At 44.9% G+C, this 19,046-nt stretch overlaps 1 protein-coding gene across 1 annotated transcript; it reads right to left on the bottom strand.

Moving 5' to 3' along the window:
• Positions 1–850: 850 nt before the first annotated feature.
• LOC128532789 (uncharacterized) lies at positions 851–17,730 on the bottom strand. The gene is made up of 6 exons (XM_053506900.1): positions 17,618–17,730; positions 16,898–16,990; positions 9,397–9,620; positions 9,108–9,276; positions 8,543–8,644; positions 851–882 (listed from the first exon to the last, which is right to left on the bottom strand). Exons 1-6 carry the CDS (start codon positions 17,625–17,627, stop codon positions 851–853), a joined length of 630 nt encoding a protein of 209 aa, XP_053362875.1. The 5' UTR covers positions 17,628–17,730.
• Between the last annotated feature and the right edge of the window lie 1,316 nt (positions 17,731–19,046).

Raw genomic sequence — 19,046 nt, 5'->3', positions numbered from 1 at the left:
GAAAAGTACCGCATTCTCTTAGTCTCAGTGTTTAATAATGTGAAAGGATTTTGCATTTTTTCAAAACACTGATCAATTTGAGACTCAACGACGCTTTTTATGGGCTCCTCTAAGGACAGGCTGTTTTTCACAGATTCGTGGGTTTCACTATGAATGTCTCCAACCACTTCTTCTAGAGCACCAACAACATAGTTAATAGTTGTCTCTGCAACACCAGCAACTTTAAGTTCAGCTACCACTGTTGCACAACTGTTTACTATATTTGTTTTTAAGAGCGACGAGTCACATGGTGGATTTTGGTTTGATAAAACAGCTACATCAACTAATGAAATGGAGTTGGCGTTGGATGAGTTTTTATTAAAATCAAGGTGTGAATGGTCACTTGCACACTTGCTGAGATGCTTTCGTAATCCAGAAAAACTATGGTAAACATGTGAACAACCTCTTTGAGCACATTTTAACTTGAGTCTTTTCCCTGGACAAAGGCCATGAACTAACTTAAAGTGCCTTATAAGGGCATTGGCATTAGTATGCTCCTTTTTACAAATAAAACAAATCATCTGCTCACTGGAGGACTCTAGCTCTCAACTCAGCCACTCTGGGATTCACTTTGGTGGTTTCAACATCTATATCATAGACAGTAGTTTGCAAAAAGCTATACACATTGATCAATTCCTGACAGTATGAAGTGCCAAAAACAAAGTGAGCTTTAAAAAGCTCATCAACACACGCCAATGAATTAGCAGCCTTACAGGGTAGAGCATGTTGGTCAATTACAATGAACCAAGAATGCACCCTACTTTTCTTTGGCCCAACAGCAAGTAGATACGGCTGTAGGCTCTCTCCAATGCTATCCAAGTGCCCTTGGATACTGGTACCAGTCTGTAAAAGAATGAAAACACATTAGTGCCAATGTGACTTAACAGTTAAAAGTTAATAAACAGTACAAAGAAAGATACTGTTATGTCTTCCACCAAAGTTTCTATATTACATACTTAGGACATACCAGGACATTCCAACAGATCATTATAATATATGTGCGAGGTAGAAAAGAATAGCACAACAATTTGGAGGACAGGTGATCTTTAAGGGAAATAAGCAAGTCTGAGAAATAAGCAAGTTCACACAATGACAAAAATAATTATGAAATAGGGTCATTTGATCAGCTTAAATCAGTAGTTCTACCTTGATGAACTTCACAAGATGATCACATGCATTGTAAGGGCCATATTTCATTCTTGTGATTTGTTGTTATGTTTATCTTATTTCAGTTTATTAGTTAAGCATTAAGCATTAAGTATCATACATATAATTTGTATTGTGACATCATTTCATGTGTTGTTCTGTGACATCATCCCACAGTTATGCAGTTCCATGTCTATCACGCACGTTAGTTGTAGTTGTTGTTAAGACACGGAAGGATACAGAAAGGTGTGGAGCACACAAGCTTTTGACCGTGATAACGTGAGACAGTAAGCTAAAAGGAATACAGTAAAATAAGTCGTTGTAACTGTAATCTATCGAAGCTACAGAACACAGCAAGCGACTCGTCGTGACTACAGTGGATTTATGCAAGAAACTGTAACAACCGTTGTTTTTGATGTTGAAAATAAACAAGAGACAAAGAAATCAACGAAACGTCTGATGTCGTCAGTGACACTGTGTAACTAAAGACACGCGTCAGAACTTGTGAATAACATGCACCTACATTAAAGTCAAAAGCTTGGCTCCGCCGCAGAAACGAAGATAAGTGATTTAAGATTGTGAAGAGCGCGCGTGCGACTTCAAAAACGAGCATCAACCGAAAGCGAGAAGAGGACTTGCCTGCCTTAAACTTCACCATGTCACACGGCGAGGACAACGCCGCTATCGCCGAATCTGAGCAGGTGATGGTGCTCGACGAACTGAAGAGCGCCAGAGAAGGCAAGTGGAGTCAGTTGACTGTATTATACAATGAACTAGAGGCGCTTATGGACAATGCTTGTAATTTGCATGACGTTAAAGCCAAGCGCCGCCAATACAAAGCGCTGCTAAATGACTTTATTGAAAGTAATGTAACAGTGCGATCGTGCGCAAAGGATGAAGAGCGTGAAACCGATCAGCACCACTGGTATCACCCTAGATTAACGCGCTGCACAGAATTCATGGTAAGAGTGGAGTCGTGGATCGCGGACACTAGTAATCGCTTTAAGTTGTCTCAAACAGTTGACGATGGAGTTTCGCCAAACGACAGTGCGTCAATGGCGGAGCGTAAGACGCCCGCCCCCCAAAGGCACGGAAGCGTAACGTCAGCGGCATCCAAGAGGTCCTTAACGTCAGCAGCATCCGAAGCTCGACTAAAAAAGGCAGAAGCCAACAGAGCAGCTTTGCTGGCTAAAGCAGCAACTTTGAGAGATCGGCAGGCGCTGGAGCTGGAGGAAGCACAATTAAAGGCTAAACAAGCACAATTAAAGGCACAAAAGGAAAGGCTGGAAATGGAAACGGCGCTTGCAATGGCCGATGCTGAACTAAATTCTTACCAGAACCGCAAAAAACAACATCCTGCCAGACGGAGCGTGGTCGTCGAAACGAGTGGTGCACGCCCCTCGGAACCAGAGCAAAACGACCACTGCAACCACAGTTCGGCAACGGAATACCTCGAGCTGCCATCACGCCTCCGAGCAACCCACTTAAGCATGCCAGTGAGTACCAGACCCATAATGTCAAGCACCCTAATGGAACGGCCCACCCAAGGTAACGAACACTCACTTTACAACACTGACATAGTGGAGCCTCAGGGTAGGATGCCACTTCAGGCAGATCTTACAGAAATGTTTGCAAAGAGTCAGAGGCAACATTCCTTACCTCCGCGCAACGTTCCTCCATTCTATGGTGACCCTCTTGAGTTCACGTCCTTCGTAAGAGCTTTTAAATATGCCATCGAGACCAACACTGATAGCAATCATGAAAGGCTGTTCTTCCTCGAGCAGTATACTGAAGGACAGCCTAAGGATCTAGTGAGAAGCTGCCTGCTCATGCCAGAACATCGTGGTTACGCAGAGGCTATGAAACTGTTACATGATAATTTCGGAAATAGACAAATAATCGCTACAACGCTGATGCAAAAGGCACTCAACTGGCCGGAAATAAAGTCAGAGGACGGAAAGTCGCTCAAAACTTTTTCCCTGTTCCTAGTAAAATGTTACAATACCATGTCAAGCATTAACTACATGGATGAGCTAGACAATGCTACCAACTTGAGAGGTGTTGCCTCAAAACTGCCCTACAAATTGCGTGAAAAATGGAGAAGCCATGTATACGAGTACGAAGAGCGCAATGAAGAAACAGCTAAGTTCGTGCAGCTGATGAAATTCGTAGAACGGGAAGCAAAGGCAATGTCTAACCCACTTTTTGGAGACCTGAACGTTTCGACTAGTGGCACAACGACTAGTGGTAAAAGGCACAGCAACAAATCCCCTTCAGGATTCAAGCAAAAAATGGAAGAAAAGAGAGGTAGCAGCTTTGCGACCGGCGTAAAACAGGTTGGTAAAAATTATAGAGACTCAATCACAGTAAAGAGTAGTGGTGCGTTAGTTATTAGTGCCTTCACTAAACCTTGTGCATCCTGTGAGAAAGATCACACCCTAGACGAATGCCACAAATTTAACAATGAGACATATAAGGTCAAGTTGGACTTTTTAAAAAAGAATGGATTCTGCTTTGGCTGTTTAGTAAAAGGACATTTAAGCAAAGACTGCACGAAGAAAATTACATGTCAGTTGTGCTCAAAGAAACATCCTCGCATGCTACACATTGCAGCAAAGGACACAGCTCAAGCGATCGTAAAGGCTGACGAAACCGAACCAGTTCAAACATTGCCTGTTACAGCGAGTCACGAAACGAGTGCGTGTATCGGGGCTGGAGATGACTGTATTCTCTCCATAGTACCTGTTAAAATAAAGTCCAAGAAAGGCAACAAGACAGTAAAAGTATACGCCTTTATGGACCCAGGTAGCTCTGCTACCTTTTGTACAGAGTCACTAGCAAGGCGATTAAACGTACAAGGTAAAAAAATTGACATCATGTTAAGCACCATGAACGCGAGGAAACAAGTAGAAAGTTATGTGCTTACTGATCTAGAGGTTAGCAGTCTGGAAGAAAACACCTTTGTTGAACTCCCCAAAGTGTTCACACAAAAGAGTATCCCAGTCTCAGTGGAAAATATTCCACAACAGCACGACATTGATAAGTGGCCATACCTCAGCAAAGTAAAACTGCCTTACATTAATGCTGGAGTTGAAATTCTGATAGGTAACAAAGAGCACAGGCTCCTAGAACCATGGCGAGTAATTAACAGCAGGCACAATGGGCCATATGCAGTAAAGACTGCTCTCGGATGGACCATAAATGGACCTCTTCGAGAGTCGGTCGAGGAAGGCACATGTGACAATGAGCAAGTGAGCGTTGCAGTCAACAGAGTCTCCATCGAAAGTGTGGAACAAATGCTGATACAACAGTACAACCATGATTTTCCTGAACGGAACTGTGATGACAAAGCTGAGTTGTCACAAGAGGACTATCAGTTTTTAGACTCTGTAACTAACTCCCTGCAATTTACCGATAATCACTTCTACATCGGTCTCCCATTTAAGAAAGCAGCTATTCAAATGCCCAATAACCGAAGCGCAGCCATGCAGCGCGCACTGAACCTCAAACGGAAGTTTAGGCATAACCGCTCCTTTCACAAAGAGTATCTAAACTTCATGAACGACATGTTTGAAAAGGGTCACGCAGTCAAGGTCCCCACACCCCACCTAAGTCGACAAGACGGGTAAGTGTGGTACATACCTCACCATGGTGTGTACCATCCTCAGAAGAAAAAGCTAAGGGTAGTCTTTGACTGTGCTGCCAGCTATCAGGGAATATCATTAAATAGCGAGCTTCTGCAGGGACCCGACCTGACAAACTCACTCATTGGGGTGCTCGCACGCTTTAGACAAGAAGAAGTTGCCATGATGGCAGATGTGGAAGCCATGTACTATCAGGTCAGAGTTCCGGACAAGGACACAGACTTGTTGCGTTTCCTGTGGTGGCCGAATGGAGACATGAGTCAGGACTTGGTTGAGTATAAAATGGTTGTTCATTTGTTTGGTGCAAAATCATCTCCAAGTGTAGCTAACTTCGCCCTTAGGAAAACAGCAGAAGAAAACCGCAGCAATGCATCTGCTGAGGCAGTCAACACAGTACTTAAAAACTTTTATGTAGACGACTGCTTGAAGTCAGTCTCTAGTCATAGTCAAGCAGTTGCGCTATATAGTAATCTCACCAAACTGTGCGCAAGTGGAGGGTTTCACCTCACCAAGTGGGCAAGTAATAGTCGTACTTTGCTAGCTTCCATCCCTGAGGGTGAGAGAATTAAAGACATGAAGGACTTAGATTTGAGTAAAGACGTACTCCCTGTTGAGAGGGCTCTAGGGGTGCTGTGGTGTATTAATTCAGACACGCTCAAGTTCAAGATTAGTTTAAAAGAGCGGCCTGTGACTAGAAGAGGAATCTTGTCAGTCACTAGTTCAATTTATGACCCCTTAGGCTTCCTTGCACCATTCAGCTAAGATCTTAATGCAGCAGTTATGTAAAGAGAGACTCGCTTGGGACGATGACATTCCCGAACAATTTATAAAACGATGGAGGGCCTGGCTACACGAGTTGCATCAATTGTCTGAGTTTAGTGTAGCAAGATGCGTAAAACCAGTTGACTTTGGAGTCACAAATACAGCACAACTTCACCACTTCTCAGATGCAAGTGAAATGGGATATGGAGTTGTCTCGTATATTAGGTTAGTAAATGCTGATGGACTCACACACTGTGCATTCATGATGGGGAATTCTCGCGTAGCGCCCTTGAAACAAACTACTATCCCCCGAATGGAACTGACAGCGGCAGTGGTTGCCGTAAACAACGACAAAATGTTGAAAGGTCAACTGGAAATAGAACTGCAGGACTCTGTGTTTTGGACCGACAGCACAACTGTCTTGAGATACATTGTTAATGAAAAACTTCGCTTTAAAACCTTTGTCGCTAACAGAATCTCCATCATACGAGAGTCAACCAAGCCACAGCAGTGGAGGTACGTCAACACTTCAAAAAACCCAGCCGACGCTGCTTCCAGAGGAGTTTCCTGTGAAAAATTCATGAAAAACAACAATTGGATCCATGGTCCGCCCTTTCTTAAAACACCAGAGAGTAAATGGCCTGAAAACATTCACGATCTGTCGACGAAAGAGGATGACATTGAGATTAAACACTCAGCCTCAGCGAATCTCGTAAAAACTACAGAGAGCACAGATGCCGTGAGTAAACTGATTAACTATCACTCCGACTGGTATAAGTTAAAAAGATCCGTTGCCTGGATTCTTTGCGTTAAAGACATGCTTAAACAGAAAACAAAAAGGATTAAGGGACAGGCAAACAACTCAATAATAGAAAACCATAAGTCTCTAACAGTTAAGGACTTAACAGGGCAGAAAACGAAGTCATTAAGTTCGTTCAAAACCAAAAATTCAAAGACGAAATTTCCATGTTACAAAAGGGTAATGCTTCCGTAAAAAGAAACAGTTGTCTCTCCAAACTAGATCCAGTACTGCAGGATGGAGTGCTAAGAGTTGGAGGACGTCTTGGTAGGTCTGCAATGCCCGAGCATGCAAAACACCCTGTCATTATACCCAAAGACTCACACATTACAACTTTAATCTTAAGAAACACCCACGAACAGGTCGGACATTGTGGAAGGAATTATATGCTTTCAAAATTGCGGCAGAAATACTGGATTCCGACAGCAAATTCCCTTGTGAGAAAGTTTCTGTCCAGTTGTGTGACATGCAGAAAGATCAGAGCGAAGAATAGTGAACAAAAAATTTCAGAACTGCCACGCGATAGAATAACACCAGATCACCCACCGTTCACTAACGTAGGGGTAGACTATTTTGGACCCTTCGAGGTCAACGGGGTAGAAGTAATGTTAAAAGATATGGCGTATTGTTTACTTGTCTGACAACAAGAGCCGTGCACATTGAAGTCGCGCAGTCATTAGATACAGACTCCTGCTTAAATGCTATTCGACGCTTCATGTGCAGAAGAGGCCAGGTGTCAGTTATGAGAAGTGATAATGGAACAAACTTCACAGGCGCTGAGACTGAATTGCGTAAAGCTATCCAACAGTGGAATAAGTCAAAAATTGAAGGCGTCCTCATGCAAAAGGGGATACAGTGGATATTTAATCCTCCTGCTGGGTCTCACTTCGGTGGAATATGGGAAAGGCAGATAAGGTCAGTTAAAAAAATCTTGAGGTCTGTACTAAAAGAACAAACACTAAACGATGAGAGCTTGCACACATTTCTGTGTGAGGTGGAAGCTATAATGAATGACCGTCCCCTTACCACCGCTACAGACGATCCCACAGACCTGGAGCCCCTGACACCTAACCACCTGCTGCTGATGAAAAAACAGCCAAACTTGCCTCCTGGACTTTTCAAAAAAGAGGACATTTACGCACGTCGCAAGTGGAAGCAAATTCAGTACCTTGCCGACCTATTCTGGAAGCGATGGGTGCGTGAATACTTGCCCTTGCTTCAGGAGCGCCAAAAATGGTCTCAGGTGAGAAAAAACCTCTCGATTGGAGACGTAGTTCTAATAATTGATGAGTCTTCTCCAAGAAATATATGGGTCGTCGGACGAATCACGAAATTGTTCCCTGATAAAAAAGGACTTGTGAGACGTGTACTGGTCAAAACTAAAACCAGTACCCTGGAAAGACCCATCGATAAGCTGTGCCTGATATGTGAAATGGACCGTTAATTACCTTATAAAGTAGTCATGTTCCTTTCATTTGGTACGCAGCGATATGAATACCTTAAGTTAAACCGTTAACAAATGTCTAAAGTGTTAAGAAAGTTAATTCAAATTTTAATCCAATAGTAAATGTTGTGGCCCAATTGTAAAAAAAAGAAAAAACAACAAAACAAAAAATGTGTGTAATTGTCAGTCTTCCTGCCTGTCAATTAGGGGCTGGAAATGTAAGGGCCATATTTCATTCTTGTGATTTGTTGTTATGTTTATCTTATTTCAGTTTATTAGTTAAGCATTAAGCATTAAGTATCATACATATAATTTGTATTGTGACATCATTTCATGGGTTGTTCTGTGACATCATCCCACAGTTATGCAGTTCCATGTCTATCACGCACGTTAGTTGTAGTTGTTGTTAAGACACGGAAGGATACAGAAAGGTGTGGAGCACACAAGCTTTTGACCGTGATAACGTGAGACAGTAAGCTAAAAGGAATACAGTAAAATAAGTCGTTGTAACTGTAATCTATCGAAGCTACAGAACACAGCAAGCGACTCGTCGTGACTACAGTGGATTTATGCAAGAAACTGTAACAACCGTTGTTTTTGATGTTGAAAATAAACAAGAGACAAAGAAATCAACGAAACGTCTGATGTCGTCAGTGACACTGTGTGACTAAAGACACGCGTCAGAACTTGTGAATAACATGCACCTACATGCATGTCTAGCTGAGATCTTTCCCGGTCTCTTGCGGCCTTGACTTGAGGGTGGCAAAAGGTGAACCAGGATCAGAATGGAAGACATGTTGCTATCCCAACCTAGAGACACACACACCAAAAAAAATAAAAAATTTTGGCATATAGGCAGAAGAGTTTAAGCATAACCTAAGTATTTTAGTTAATACTGAACACAGATACAGTATAAGAGCACATTCATAGCTTGTCTTGATAGCTACAGATGTGTGGATGAATTTAGGTGAAACCTCTACAGATACTAAACTGAAATCATACAGTAAAACTTTACCTACAGCATATCAAAGATGCTTTTGTTATTTAGACTCCCAAATTAAAACAATTTTAAACTCTAAATATGCATTCCTGTACTAGGCCATTGTGAAAAGATCAGGGTAGAAATGTTAGAGAAACAGGTGAATTTAGACAGTTTACCCCATTGCATGTGATCTTGTGAAAATGTGATCATCTTGTAAAGTTGATCAAGATAAAACTATTCATGCTTTCATGAATGCAAAACTTCCTCTTAAATAATTTAAAGTGTAGATACCTTCTTCAACTTCAGTGGCTTCAGCATTTTGGATGAGTTCTTGGAGCTCGCAAGTCTGTGTGAGGCCACGGCTCTGTGCAATAACTTTTGGTTTTAGGTTGGTAGACCACTTCTCCAACAACTTTGTAGAGGTCGCATCACCAAAAAGAAGTCCAAAATCTTGATCAATCTGCCAAATATAATTAAAGTAGGAATTGACTTTGTTTACCTAACACATCTGTGTTACTGCAGAACAACTATAGCACTTTATTCCATATTTGCCTGTTTTTATGTTTTAGGTCTCACATACCAAGCCTGGTATATCCAGGAATCGTGGAAAAAATGATAGAATATTAGTTGACTCTTTAGGGTCGTGCAGTAGTTTCTGGCGATAGCGCAGTGTTAACTTCATCTTTTCCTTTACCACTGACTCATCAGCAGTATGCTTCATTAGGGCTATTGCTTCCTGACACTGTTGGTGTTCAGTCAGAAAGGAGTCTTCTTTGTAGGGATGTCTGTCAGCAGTTGGCCCACCTAAAGTGTTTAGACCAATATGAAAACCACATTTGTAATTACTATTATTTTTTCCAAAACACAATGCATTGATGCCAAAACTAGATGAATGAAGCTAGATTTAAAACATGCATATATCCCAGAGTGATATTTAAGTTCGCCCAATGTTGATGGCTATACAAAAAATGCATTTTAAAAGAAATGAGAATATTTTCTGTAGAGATGCTGTGTATCATTCTATGCTCGCTTCGAGGCTGCAGCTAAGGACGCTAGCGATGCTAATGCTAGCGGCGCTAACGGCTGCAGACAGGAAGTCACTGCCAGCACCGGAAGCGCGTTCATCATCACCGAGCATGACGTGAGGAGAGCCTTCAAGAGAGTGAACACCAGGAAAGCAGCAGGACCAGACGGCATCTCAGGCCGTATTCTCAGAGCCTGCGCTGACCAGCTAGCACCTGTGTACACTGAGATATTCAACATCTCTTTATCTCAGTCGGTGATCCCCACATGCTTCAAAGAGTCCATTATTGTTCCTGTCCCAAAGAAACCTCATCCCGCTTCCCTCAATGATTATCGCCCTGTAGCCCTCACTTCAGTAGTGATGAAGTGCTTTGAACGCCTGGTCAGAGACTTCATCATCTCTTCACTACCAGACCCACTCGACCCACTACAGTTCGCTTATCGTCCAAACCGTTCCACGGACGATGCAATCTCTCATCTCCTCCATACATCTCTCACTCACCTGGACACTCGGAGGGGGAATTATGTGAAAATGCTCTTCATCGACTACAGTTCTGCAAGCTGGAGCACCTGGGACTCAGCTCATCTATGTGTCAGTGGATCTCCAACTTCCTAACTGGCAGACCACAGGCAGTAAGGATGGGCGGACATGTCTCAGCCTCCCTCACTCTCAGCACTGGAGCCCCCCAGGGTTGTGTTCTGAGCCCCCTGCTGTACTCTCTGTACACCCACGACTGCGTGGCCACTACCAGCTCCACCACCATCATCAAGTTTGCTGACGACACTGTTGTGGTGGGCCTGATCACGAACAACGATGAGACGGCCTACCTGGAGGAGGTTGGAAATCTGGAGAACTGGTGCCAGAGAAACAATCTCCTCCTGAACGTCAGTAAGACAAAGGAGCTGATAGTGGACTTTAGTACAAAGCAGGTGAGGAACTACCAGACCCCCGTCATCAACAGGAGCCCAGTGGAGAGAGTGGACAGCTTCAGATACCTCGGTGTTCACATCACGCAGGACCTGGCATGGTCCTGTCACATCAACACCGTGGTAAAAAAGGCCCGGCAGCGTCTCTACCACCTCAGACGCTTGAGAGACTTTAGACTGCCCTCCAAGGTGCTCAGGAATTTCTACTCCTGCATAGAGAGCATCCTGACGGGAAATATCACGACCTGGTTCGGGAACAGCACCATGCAGGACAGACGAGCTCTACAGAGGGTGGTGCGATCAGCTGAGCGCATCATCCGCATCGAGCTCCCTGACCTGCAATCGATTTACAGCAAGCGGTGCTTGACCAAGGCCAGGAAGATCGTGAAGGACCTCAGCCACCCCAATAACGGACTGTTTACTCTGTTGCGGTCTGGGAAGCGATTCCGCTCCTTGAAGGCCAACACAGAGAGACTGAGGAGGAGCTTCTTCCCGCAGGCGATAAGGTCTCTCAACCACAACCACACCACTATGCAGATCTAACACAATCTTTCATAATTGGTCAAATCTATCAATCTTCTTACATCCATGAACACTATGGACAATTACACGCTCACCTTCCTTCATATATACACTACATGTCGTACGTTACATCCTGGACCATTGCACAAAGACACTTTAATAACTTTGCACACCTACCTTCACAACTACACTACATTTTACAGTTTTACGTTTACATCCTGGACCAGTGCACAAAGACACTTTAATAACCTCTGCACTAAGACACTTTGTTCTATGCATATTTTTACACACCGTACAGTATATTTCAATTTGCACAGTATATTTCTATTTTGTACATCATATTTCTATTTCTATTTTTATTTTTAGTTCTATTTTTTCCTAGCACATTTCTATTTTTATTTTTAGTTCTATTTTTCCTAGTTTAATTTAATTTTTTATTTAATTTTTATCGTATTTCTTTTATTCATATTTATTTCTTATTTGTAAAATTTAATTCTCTTTTAGGGTCAATGGCAGTCGTATAAGCATTTCACTACATTTCGTACTGTGTATGTTTGTGTATGTGACAAATAAAATTTGAATTTGAATTTGAATCATGATGTAAGGGTCCTCCACTAGAGGTCACTGTTTTTATTTTTGTAGTTTTTGTTGGCCGACTCAGTTTCCCAGCAGGCACCTCGGTCAGGTGATGCAGTGCACACCTGAACCGAGGTAGCCATCAATTAATCTATAAATAGCTGTTTAAACTGGGAAACTGGGTCGAGCATTTTTTGGGTATTACCACTGTCACATGTGTGGGCTTTTTGTTCTGTTTAGTTATATGTTTAGTTTGTGTTTTGATTTTAGTTGTGTTGACTTGGGCTCTTTTACCGGCAATGTCTCTGTGTATGTTTTGTGTGTCTGTGTTAGTGGAGCTGATTCAGTCCTGTCCTCCTGTGTTCTTGTGGTTAGCTAGAGCAGGTAAGTAGTTAGGTGTGTGTGTGGCTAGGAGCGTGCTTAGCTAAGATCTATATGGTGTTACAGTAACTAGCATGCTTCTAGCCATAACCCCTTTGTGTCTCTAGCTATCCTGTGTTTCCTCTCCCCCGAGTTGCCCAGTGAGCCTAGCCTTTAGGTGTCCCCTAGCCTAGCCTTTGATGTGTCCTCAGCCTAGCCTTTGATGTTTCCTGAACCTAGCCTTTGATGTGTCCTGAGCCTAGCCTTTGATGTGTCCTCAGCCTAGCCTTTGATGTGTCCTGAGCCTAGCCTTTGCTGGTCCCCTAGCCTAGCCTATGATGGTCCCCTAGCCTAGCCTATGATGGTCCCCTAGCCTAGCCTTGGATGGTCCCCTAGCCTAGCCTATGATGGTCCCCTAGCCTAGCCTTTGATGGTCCCCTAGCCTAGCCTTTGATGGTCCCCTAGCCTAGCCTGTGAGGGCCCCCTAGCCTAGCCACTGGGTATCCCTTGTCTGTGTTTCCTCTCCCCCTAGCGTCCCAGTGTGCCTAGGTTTAGAGTGCGGTCCCTCCGGGCTTTGGAGTAACGACTAGCTTGTGAGTGCTGCCTCGCTTAGCCTTGGAGGGCTGCCTCGCCTAGCCACTGGGTAGTCTTTGTCTGTGTTTCTGTGCCCCTATTCCCTAGTGTGTTTAAGCTAGTAGGTAAGTATAGCTTAGTGCATGTTGGGGCTGAAGACATGCTTAGCTAGGTGTATGTGTAGCTAACTGCCATGGTTAAGCAATGCTTAACCATGTTTAGCTAGAAGCCATGCCTAGCTGATTGCCATGTCTTTAGCCCTTGTCCTGTCCCTCTCTTGGTCTCTCGTCTCGTCTTTACGTGTCTCCTGTCCTCTCTAGTGTCTCCTGTCCTCTCTAGTGTCTCCTGTCCTCTCTAGTGTCTCCTGTCCTCTCTAGTGTCTCTAGTGTCTCTAGTGTCTCTAGTGTCTCCAGTGTCTCCAGTGTCTCCAGTGTCTCCAGTGTCTCTAGTGTCTCCCGTGTCTCCCGTTCTCCCTAGTGTCTCGTTTCAGCTCCACACCTCGTTTATGTCCTGTTGTGTTTGTCCCCCTGTTATGTGTCTCGCCGCAGGGCGTGTTATGTGTCTCGCCGCAGGGCGTGTTGTGTCTCGCCGCAGGGCGTGTTATGTGTCTCGCCGCAGGGCGTGTTATGTGTCTCGCCGCAGGGCGTGTTATGTGTCTCGCCGCAGGGCGTGTTATGTGTCTTGCCCTGTCTGTGTCTTACCAGAGAGCCCCTGTCAGCACAAAGTTAAGTATCGTTTAAGTTTGTTTGTTTCTTTGTTTGTATCTTTATTTATATTTTGTTTAATTATTATTAAAAAGACTCTTTTTTGATTACACCACCCCTCTGCCTCTATGCCTGCTCCTTCCGCCCACGGCGTCAACACCTGCCGAGACACCCAGATCGTGACAGAATGCTCGACCCATCAAGGCATAGCAGAGGGGGCTGGGACTTTAGACCCCTCAGCCTCACGGGGAGGTCCCGGCTGCAGCGTCGTCGAGCGCCTCACGGGGAGGTCCCGGCTACAGCGTCGTCGAGCGCCTCACGGGGAGGTCCCGGCTGCAGCGTCGTCGTGCGCCTCACGGGGAGGTCCCGGCTGCAGCGTCGTCGTGCGCCTCACGGGGAGGTCCCGGCTGCAGCGTCGTGGAGCGCCTCACGGGGAGGTCCCGGCTGCAGCGTCGTGGAGCGCCTCACGGGGAGGTCCCGGCTGCAGCGTCGTGGAGCGCCTCACGGGGAGGTCCCGGCTGCAGCGTCGTGGAGCGCCTCACGGGGAGGTCCCGGCTGCAGCGTCGTGGAGCGCCTCACGGGGAGGTCCCGGCTGCAGCGTCGTGGAGCGCCTCACGGGGAGGTCCCGGCTGCAGCGTCGTCGAGCGCCTCACGGGGAGGTCCCGGCTGCAGCGTCGTCGAGCGCCTCACGGGGAGGTCCCGGCTGCAGCGTCGTGGAGCGCCTCACGGGGAGGTCCCGGCTGCAGCGTCGTGGAGCGCCTCACGGGGAGGTCCCGGCTGCAGCGTCGTGGAGCGCCTCACGGGGAGGTCCCGGCTGCAGCGTCGTGGAGCGCCTCACGGGGAGGTCCCGGCTGCAGCGTCGTCGAGCGCCTCACGGGGAGGTCCCGGCTGCAGCGTCGTCGAGCGCCTCACGGGGAGGTCCCGGCTGCAGCGTCGTCGAGCGCCTCACGGGGAGGTCCCGGCTGCAGCGTCGTGGAGCGCCTCACGGGGAGGTCCCGGCTGCAGCGTCGTCGAGCGCCTCACGGGGAGGTCCCGGCTGCAGCGTCGTCGAGCGCCTCACGGGGAGGTCCCGGCTGCAGCGTCGTCGAGCGCCTCACGGGGAGGTCCCGGCTGCAGCGTCGTCGAGCGCCTCACGGGGAGGTCCCAGCAACACCAGCAGGCCTCATGTGGAGGTCCCCACCTTCGTCCAGTAGCCCTTATTCAAGGCTCGCCGCCTTCGGAGCGACACCCCAGAACAGCGATCCGGTGCTGCCTCCGCCACACAGTTGACTACGGGAGCTAGCCCATCGGGTGAAGGGACACCAGGGAAGTGCCTTGGGACCACCAATAGCGCTCCGGAGGAGCGGTTTAAGGGGGGGGGTACTGTAAGGGTCCTCCACTAGAGGTCACTGTTTTTATTTTTGTAGTTTTTGTTGGCCGACTCAGTTTCCCAGCAGGCACCTCGGTCAGGTGATGCAGTGCACACCTGAACCGAGGTAGCCATCAATTAATCTATAAATAGCTGTTTAAACTGGGAAACTGGGTCGAGCATTTTTTGGGTATTACCACTGTCACATGTGTGGGCTTTTTGTTCTGTTTAGTTATATGTTTAGTTTGTGTTTTGATTTTAGTTGTGTTGACTTGGGCTCTTTTACCGGCAATGTCTCTGTGTATGTTTTGTGTGTCTGTGTTAGTGGAGCTGATTCAGTCCTGTCCTCCTGTGTTCTTGTGGTTAGCTAGAGCAGGTAAGTAGTTAGGTGTGTGTGTGGCTAGGAGCGTGCTTAGCTAAGATCTATATGGTGTTACAGTAACTAGCATGCTTCTAGCCATAACCCCTTTGTGTCTCTAGCTATCCTGTGTTTCCTCTCCCCCGAGTTGCCCAGTGAGCCTAGCCTTTAGGTGTCCCCTAGCCTAGCCTTTGATGTGTCCTCAGCCTAGCCTTTGATGTTTCCTGAACCTAGCCTTTGATGTGTCCTGAACCTAGCCTTTGATGTGTCCTGAGCCTAGCCTTTGATGTGTCCTCAGCCTAGCCTTTGATGTGTCCTGAGCCTAGCCTTTGCTGGTCCCCTAGCTTAGCCTATGATGGTCCCCTAGCCTAGCCTATGATGGTCCCCTAGCCTAGCCTATGATGGTCCCCTAGCCTAGCCTATGATGGTCCCCTAGCCTAGCATATGATGGTCCCCTAGCCTAGCCTTTGATGGTCCCCTAGCCTAGCCTGTGAGGGCCCCCTAGCCTAGCCACTGGGTATCCCTTGTCTGTGTTTCCTCTCCCCCTAGCGTCCCAGTGTGCCTAGGTTTAGAGTGCGGTCCCTCCGGGCTTTGGAGTAACGACTAGCTTGTGAGTGCTGCCTCGCTTAGCCTTGGAGGGCTGCCTCGCCTAGCCACTGGGTAGTCTTTGTCTGTGTTTCTGTGCCCCTATTCCCTAGTGTGTTTAAGCTAGTAGGTAAGTATAGCTTAGTGCATGTTGGGGCTGAAGACATGCTTAGCTAGGTGTATGTGTAGCTAACTGCCATGGTTAAGCAATGCTTAACCATGTTTAGCTAGAAGCCATGCCTAGCTGATTGCCATGTCTTTAGCCCTTGTCCTGTCCCTCTCTTGGTCTCTCGTCTCGTCTTTACGTGTCTCCTGTCCTCTCTAGTGTCTCCTGTCCTCTCTAGTGTCTCCTGTCCTCTCTAGTGTCTCCAGTGTCTCCCGTTCTCCCTAGTGTCTCCCGTTCTCCCTAGTGTCTCGTTTCAGCTCCACACCTCGTTTATGTCCTGTTGTGTTTGTCCCCCTGTTATGTGTCTCGCCGCAGGGCGTGTTATGTGTCTCGCCGCAGGGCGTGTTATGTGTCTCGCCGCAGGGCGTGTTATGTGTCTCGCCGCAGGGCGTGTTATGTGTCTCGCCGCAGGGCGTGTTATGTGTCTCGCCGCAGGGCGTGTTATGTGTCTCGCCGCAGGGCGTGTTATGTGTCTCGCCGCAGGGCGTGTTATGTGTCTCGCCGCAGGGCGTGTTATGTGTCTCGCCGCAGGGCGTGTTATGTGTCTTGCCCTGTCTGTGTCTTACCAGAGAGCCCCTGTCAGCACAAAGTTAAGTATCGTTTAAGTTTGTTTGTTTCTTTGTTTGTATCTTTATTTATATTTTGTTTAATTATTATTAAAAAGACTCTTTTTTGATTACACCACCCCTCTGCCTCTATGCCTGCTCCTTCCGCCCACGGCGTCAACACCTGCCGAGACACCCAGATCGTGACACATGAGACCTCATTCACTATATGACTTGAAGGAAAGCCCAATTTGGAACAAAATTACTTCAAAAACAAGTCACAAGTGTTGAAAGAAATAAAATAAGCAAGTTGTATATTCATTAAAAAAAAAATTAAGTCTAATAAATATTAGTCAAACTACTAAAAGTACTGAATTAACATTAAATCTTGCACCTGTTTGTGGTTCCCGGGCACGCTTCATCCGTCCTTCTGATGCTTCTTTTTGCAGGGTTTTAATCCTCCATGCCAAATATCCACTTCCATCTTCTGCATTGTAGTAATGCTCCTATTACCAGAACAATACACCTAGCAGTTATACATTACCCAATTAAGGCCCCGATCATACCAAACTTTTAGTTCTAAAAACGCCAGGCGCACAGCACTTCCTTTACTTCGGTCAAATTTTGAAAAAAAAAAAAAAAAGGCCAGTGCCGTCTCTTGCTTTTTTTTTTTTTTTACTTCGGGTGCCGAGAGCACTCCTGCAAAAACGCAAAGCGCACAGAGTGCATAAGCGGCACGCAGAACGCTCAAAACCAACCGGAAATAATTTTAAAAAGACATGTCTCACTGCAAAAACGTGTTCGGTGTGATCAGGGCCTTACTCTATAAATGCCATATCAATTATAATAAAGATAGTCTTTAGTCTGCAATATACAGAATGTCTCCTCTCTCTGTAAAACAAAAATATTAAGAGGCAATAGCTACTTACATATCCAAGCTTGCTTCTGGGGTCAGCCAAACATGGGAAAAGAGAAATGATTCCCTTTGCATATTCTTCCTTTAAACGTTGAGATAGGCTTGTTCTACACACACAAAACAAAGGAAGCAATTATAATTATACATTTAACCCATGACATCATAAACATCAATTTACAAAATAATGTATGAACTTACCCATGTTCATTTGTCAGATATGCTACTAAGATTTTCACCATGTCACGTCTTCGGGCATCTGATAGACCTTTGGTGCGGGCATATTCATTTAAGACCTTTTCTCCTCCAGGGCTGCTCTTTAGGATATCTTTGATCATCTGGAGGGGGAATGATGCAATATTGTGCAGGGATTATAAATTAAGAAATGTAGTTCCAAATGTTTTTATTTATAAAGTCATTCCATATATGTAGAAGTGTAAGATGTGGATGTAGATCTACAGTACAATATGTAAATGTAATTCAGAGGCAAGATTGGTGACCCTTACTTGGGCAAGATGACGTTTGTCAGCTGGATTCTTTTCAGGAGGGCTTCTAATCAACATTGCTGTGTCATCAGACTCTGACAACCCATCAGTATCTCCTAATGAGCTTGAACTTAAAGAATCTTAAATATAAACCATATCAATTGTCTGATTAACTGCTCATGCTACTGTGGTTACACAGCTATTAGGAATTAGTCCAATAGCCAGATTAGACTATGCGAATCAGTGAATATTGCTGTGAATAAACAGAACAGAATAAACATTTTACCATCAACGTTTGCTGTGCTTGGAATGACAATTTCTAGGACACCAAGATCTGGTCGTGTCAACAGATATCCAAATGCTTCCTCATCAACCTCTGTCTTCGAGTCATCAAAGACTTTAACATCCATTGTAGGAAGATCAAATTTCTTAGCAACTGAAGGAAAACACACCAATGAAAATTGACAAAGGCCAGCAATGCCAAAGAAACAGTTATTTTTTTAACCCCATAATATACAATCTAACACGTAATTTATTGCTATAAAAAAATCATAGGGAAAAGTATTTATGATATTAAGAATTTTAAAGTGCATCTCTTACCACATTCCAAAAATGACTGAAATGTAAAAAGATTTGAAGAAAAAATATATTTCTGGCTGTCTTTGAACTTCACTCTGACAACACTATTGGTCTGCATCCTGAAAGACCCAAAAAGACAAATTTAAACAGGGTGATAACACTCAGGGTCAGATAAAGAAAATAACATTCATTAGCGCACTCAAATGTGTTCACAAATGTGTTTTTAATATGCAATAACTGTCTTATTAGTTCTGTTAAAGCAGGGTTCTTAATATTTCTATACTTGAATGGTTATTGTAATGGTTTTATTTTATTTTATTAAGATCTAATTGAACAGGAAATGAATATCCTATTTATTATTTGATTATTTAGGCTACATCTGGAAAATAGACACACAATTGAAATTAACTTAAAATGATGGATGTCATTTTTAAAATATGAAAATCAGTTGTAATGCAACCTCTTATTTACATGAAATAAAGTTTCTTGGTTTACATTTTAATCTATGTAGTTGAATTGTAGGCTATATTATGAATATTAATAGCAACAACTATCGTCTAAGTAGG

This window comes from Clarias gariepinus, chromosome 11 (assembly GCF_024256425.1).
Source record: "Clarias gariepinus isolate MV-2021 ecotype Netherlands chromosome 11, CGAR_prim_01v2, whole genome shotgun sequence".
Classification (NCBI taxonomy): Eukaryota; Metazoa; Chordata; class Actinopteri; order Siluriformes; family Clariidae; genus Clarias; species Clarias gariepinus.
This window is presented reverse-complemented; position numbering and strand designations above follow the sequence as displayed.

What these genes read in the sequence shown, in the direction of transcription:
- LOC128532789 (XM_053506900.1), bottom strand. An exon ending in TGCCCGGGAACCACAAACAG is followed by an intron (nt 9,621 to 16,897) that starts GTGCAAGATTTA and finishes TAAACACTTTAG; the next exon opens with GTGGGCCAACTGCTGACAGA. An exon ending in GATCTCAGCTAGACATGCAT is followed by an intron (nt 883 to 8,542) that starts GTAGGTGCATGT and finishes ATTCTTTTACAG; the next exon opens with ACTGGTACCAGTATCCAAGG.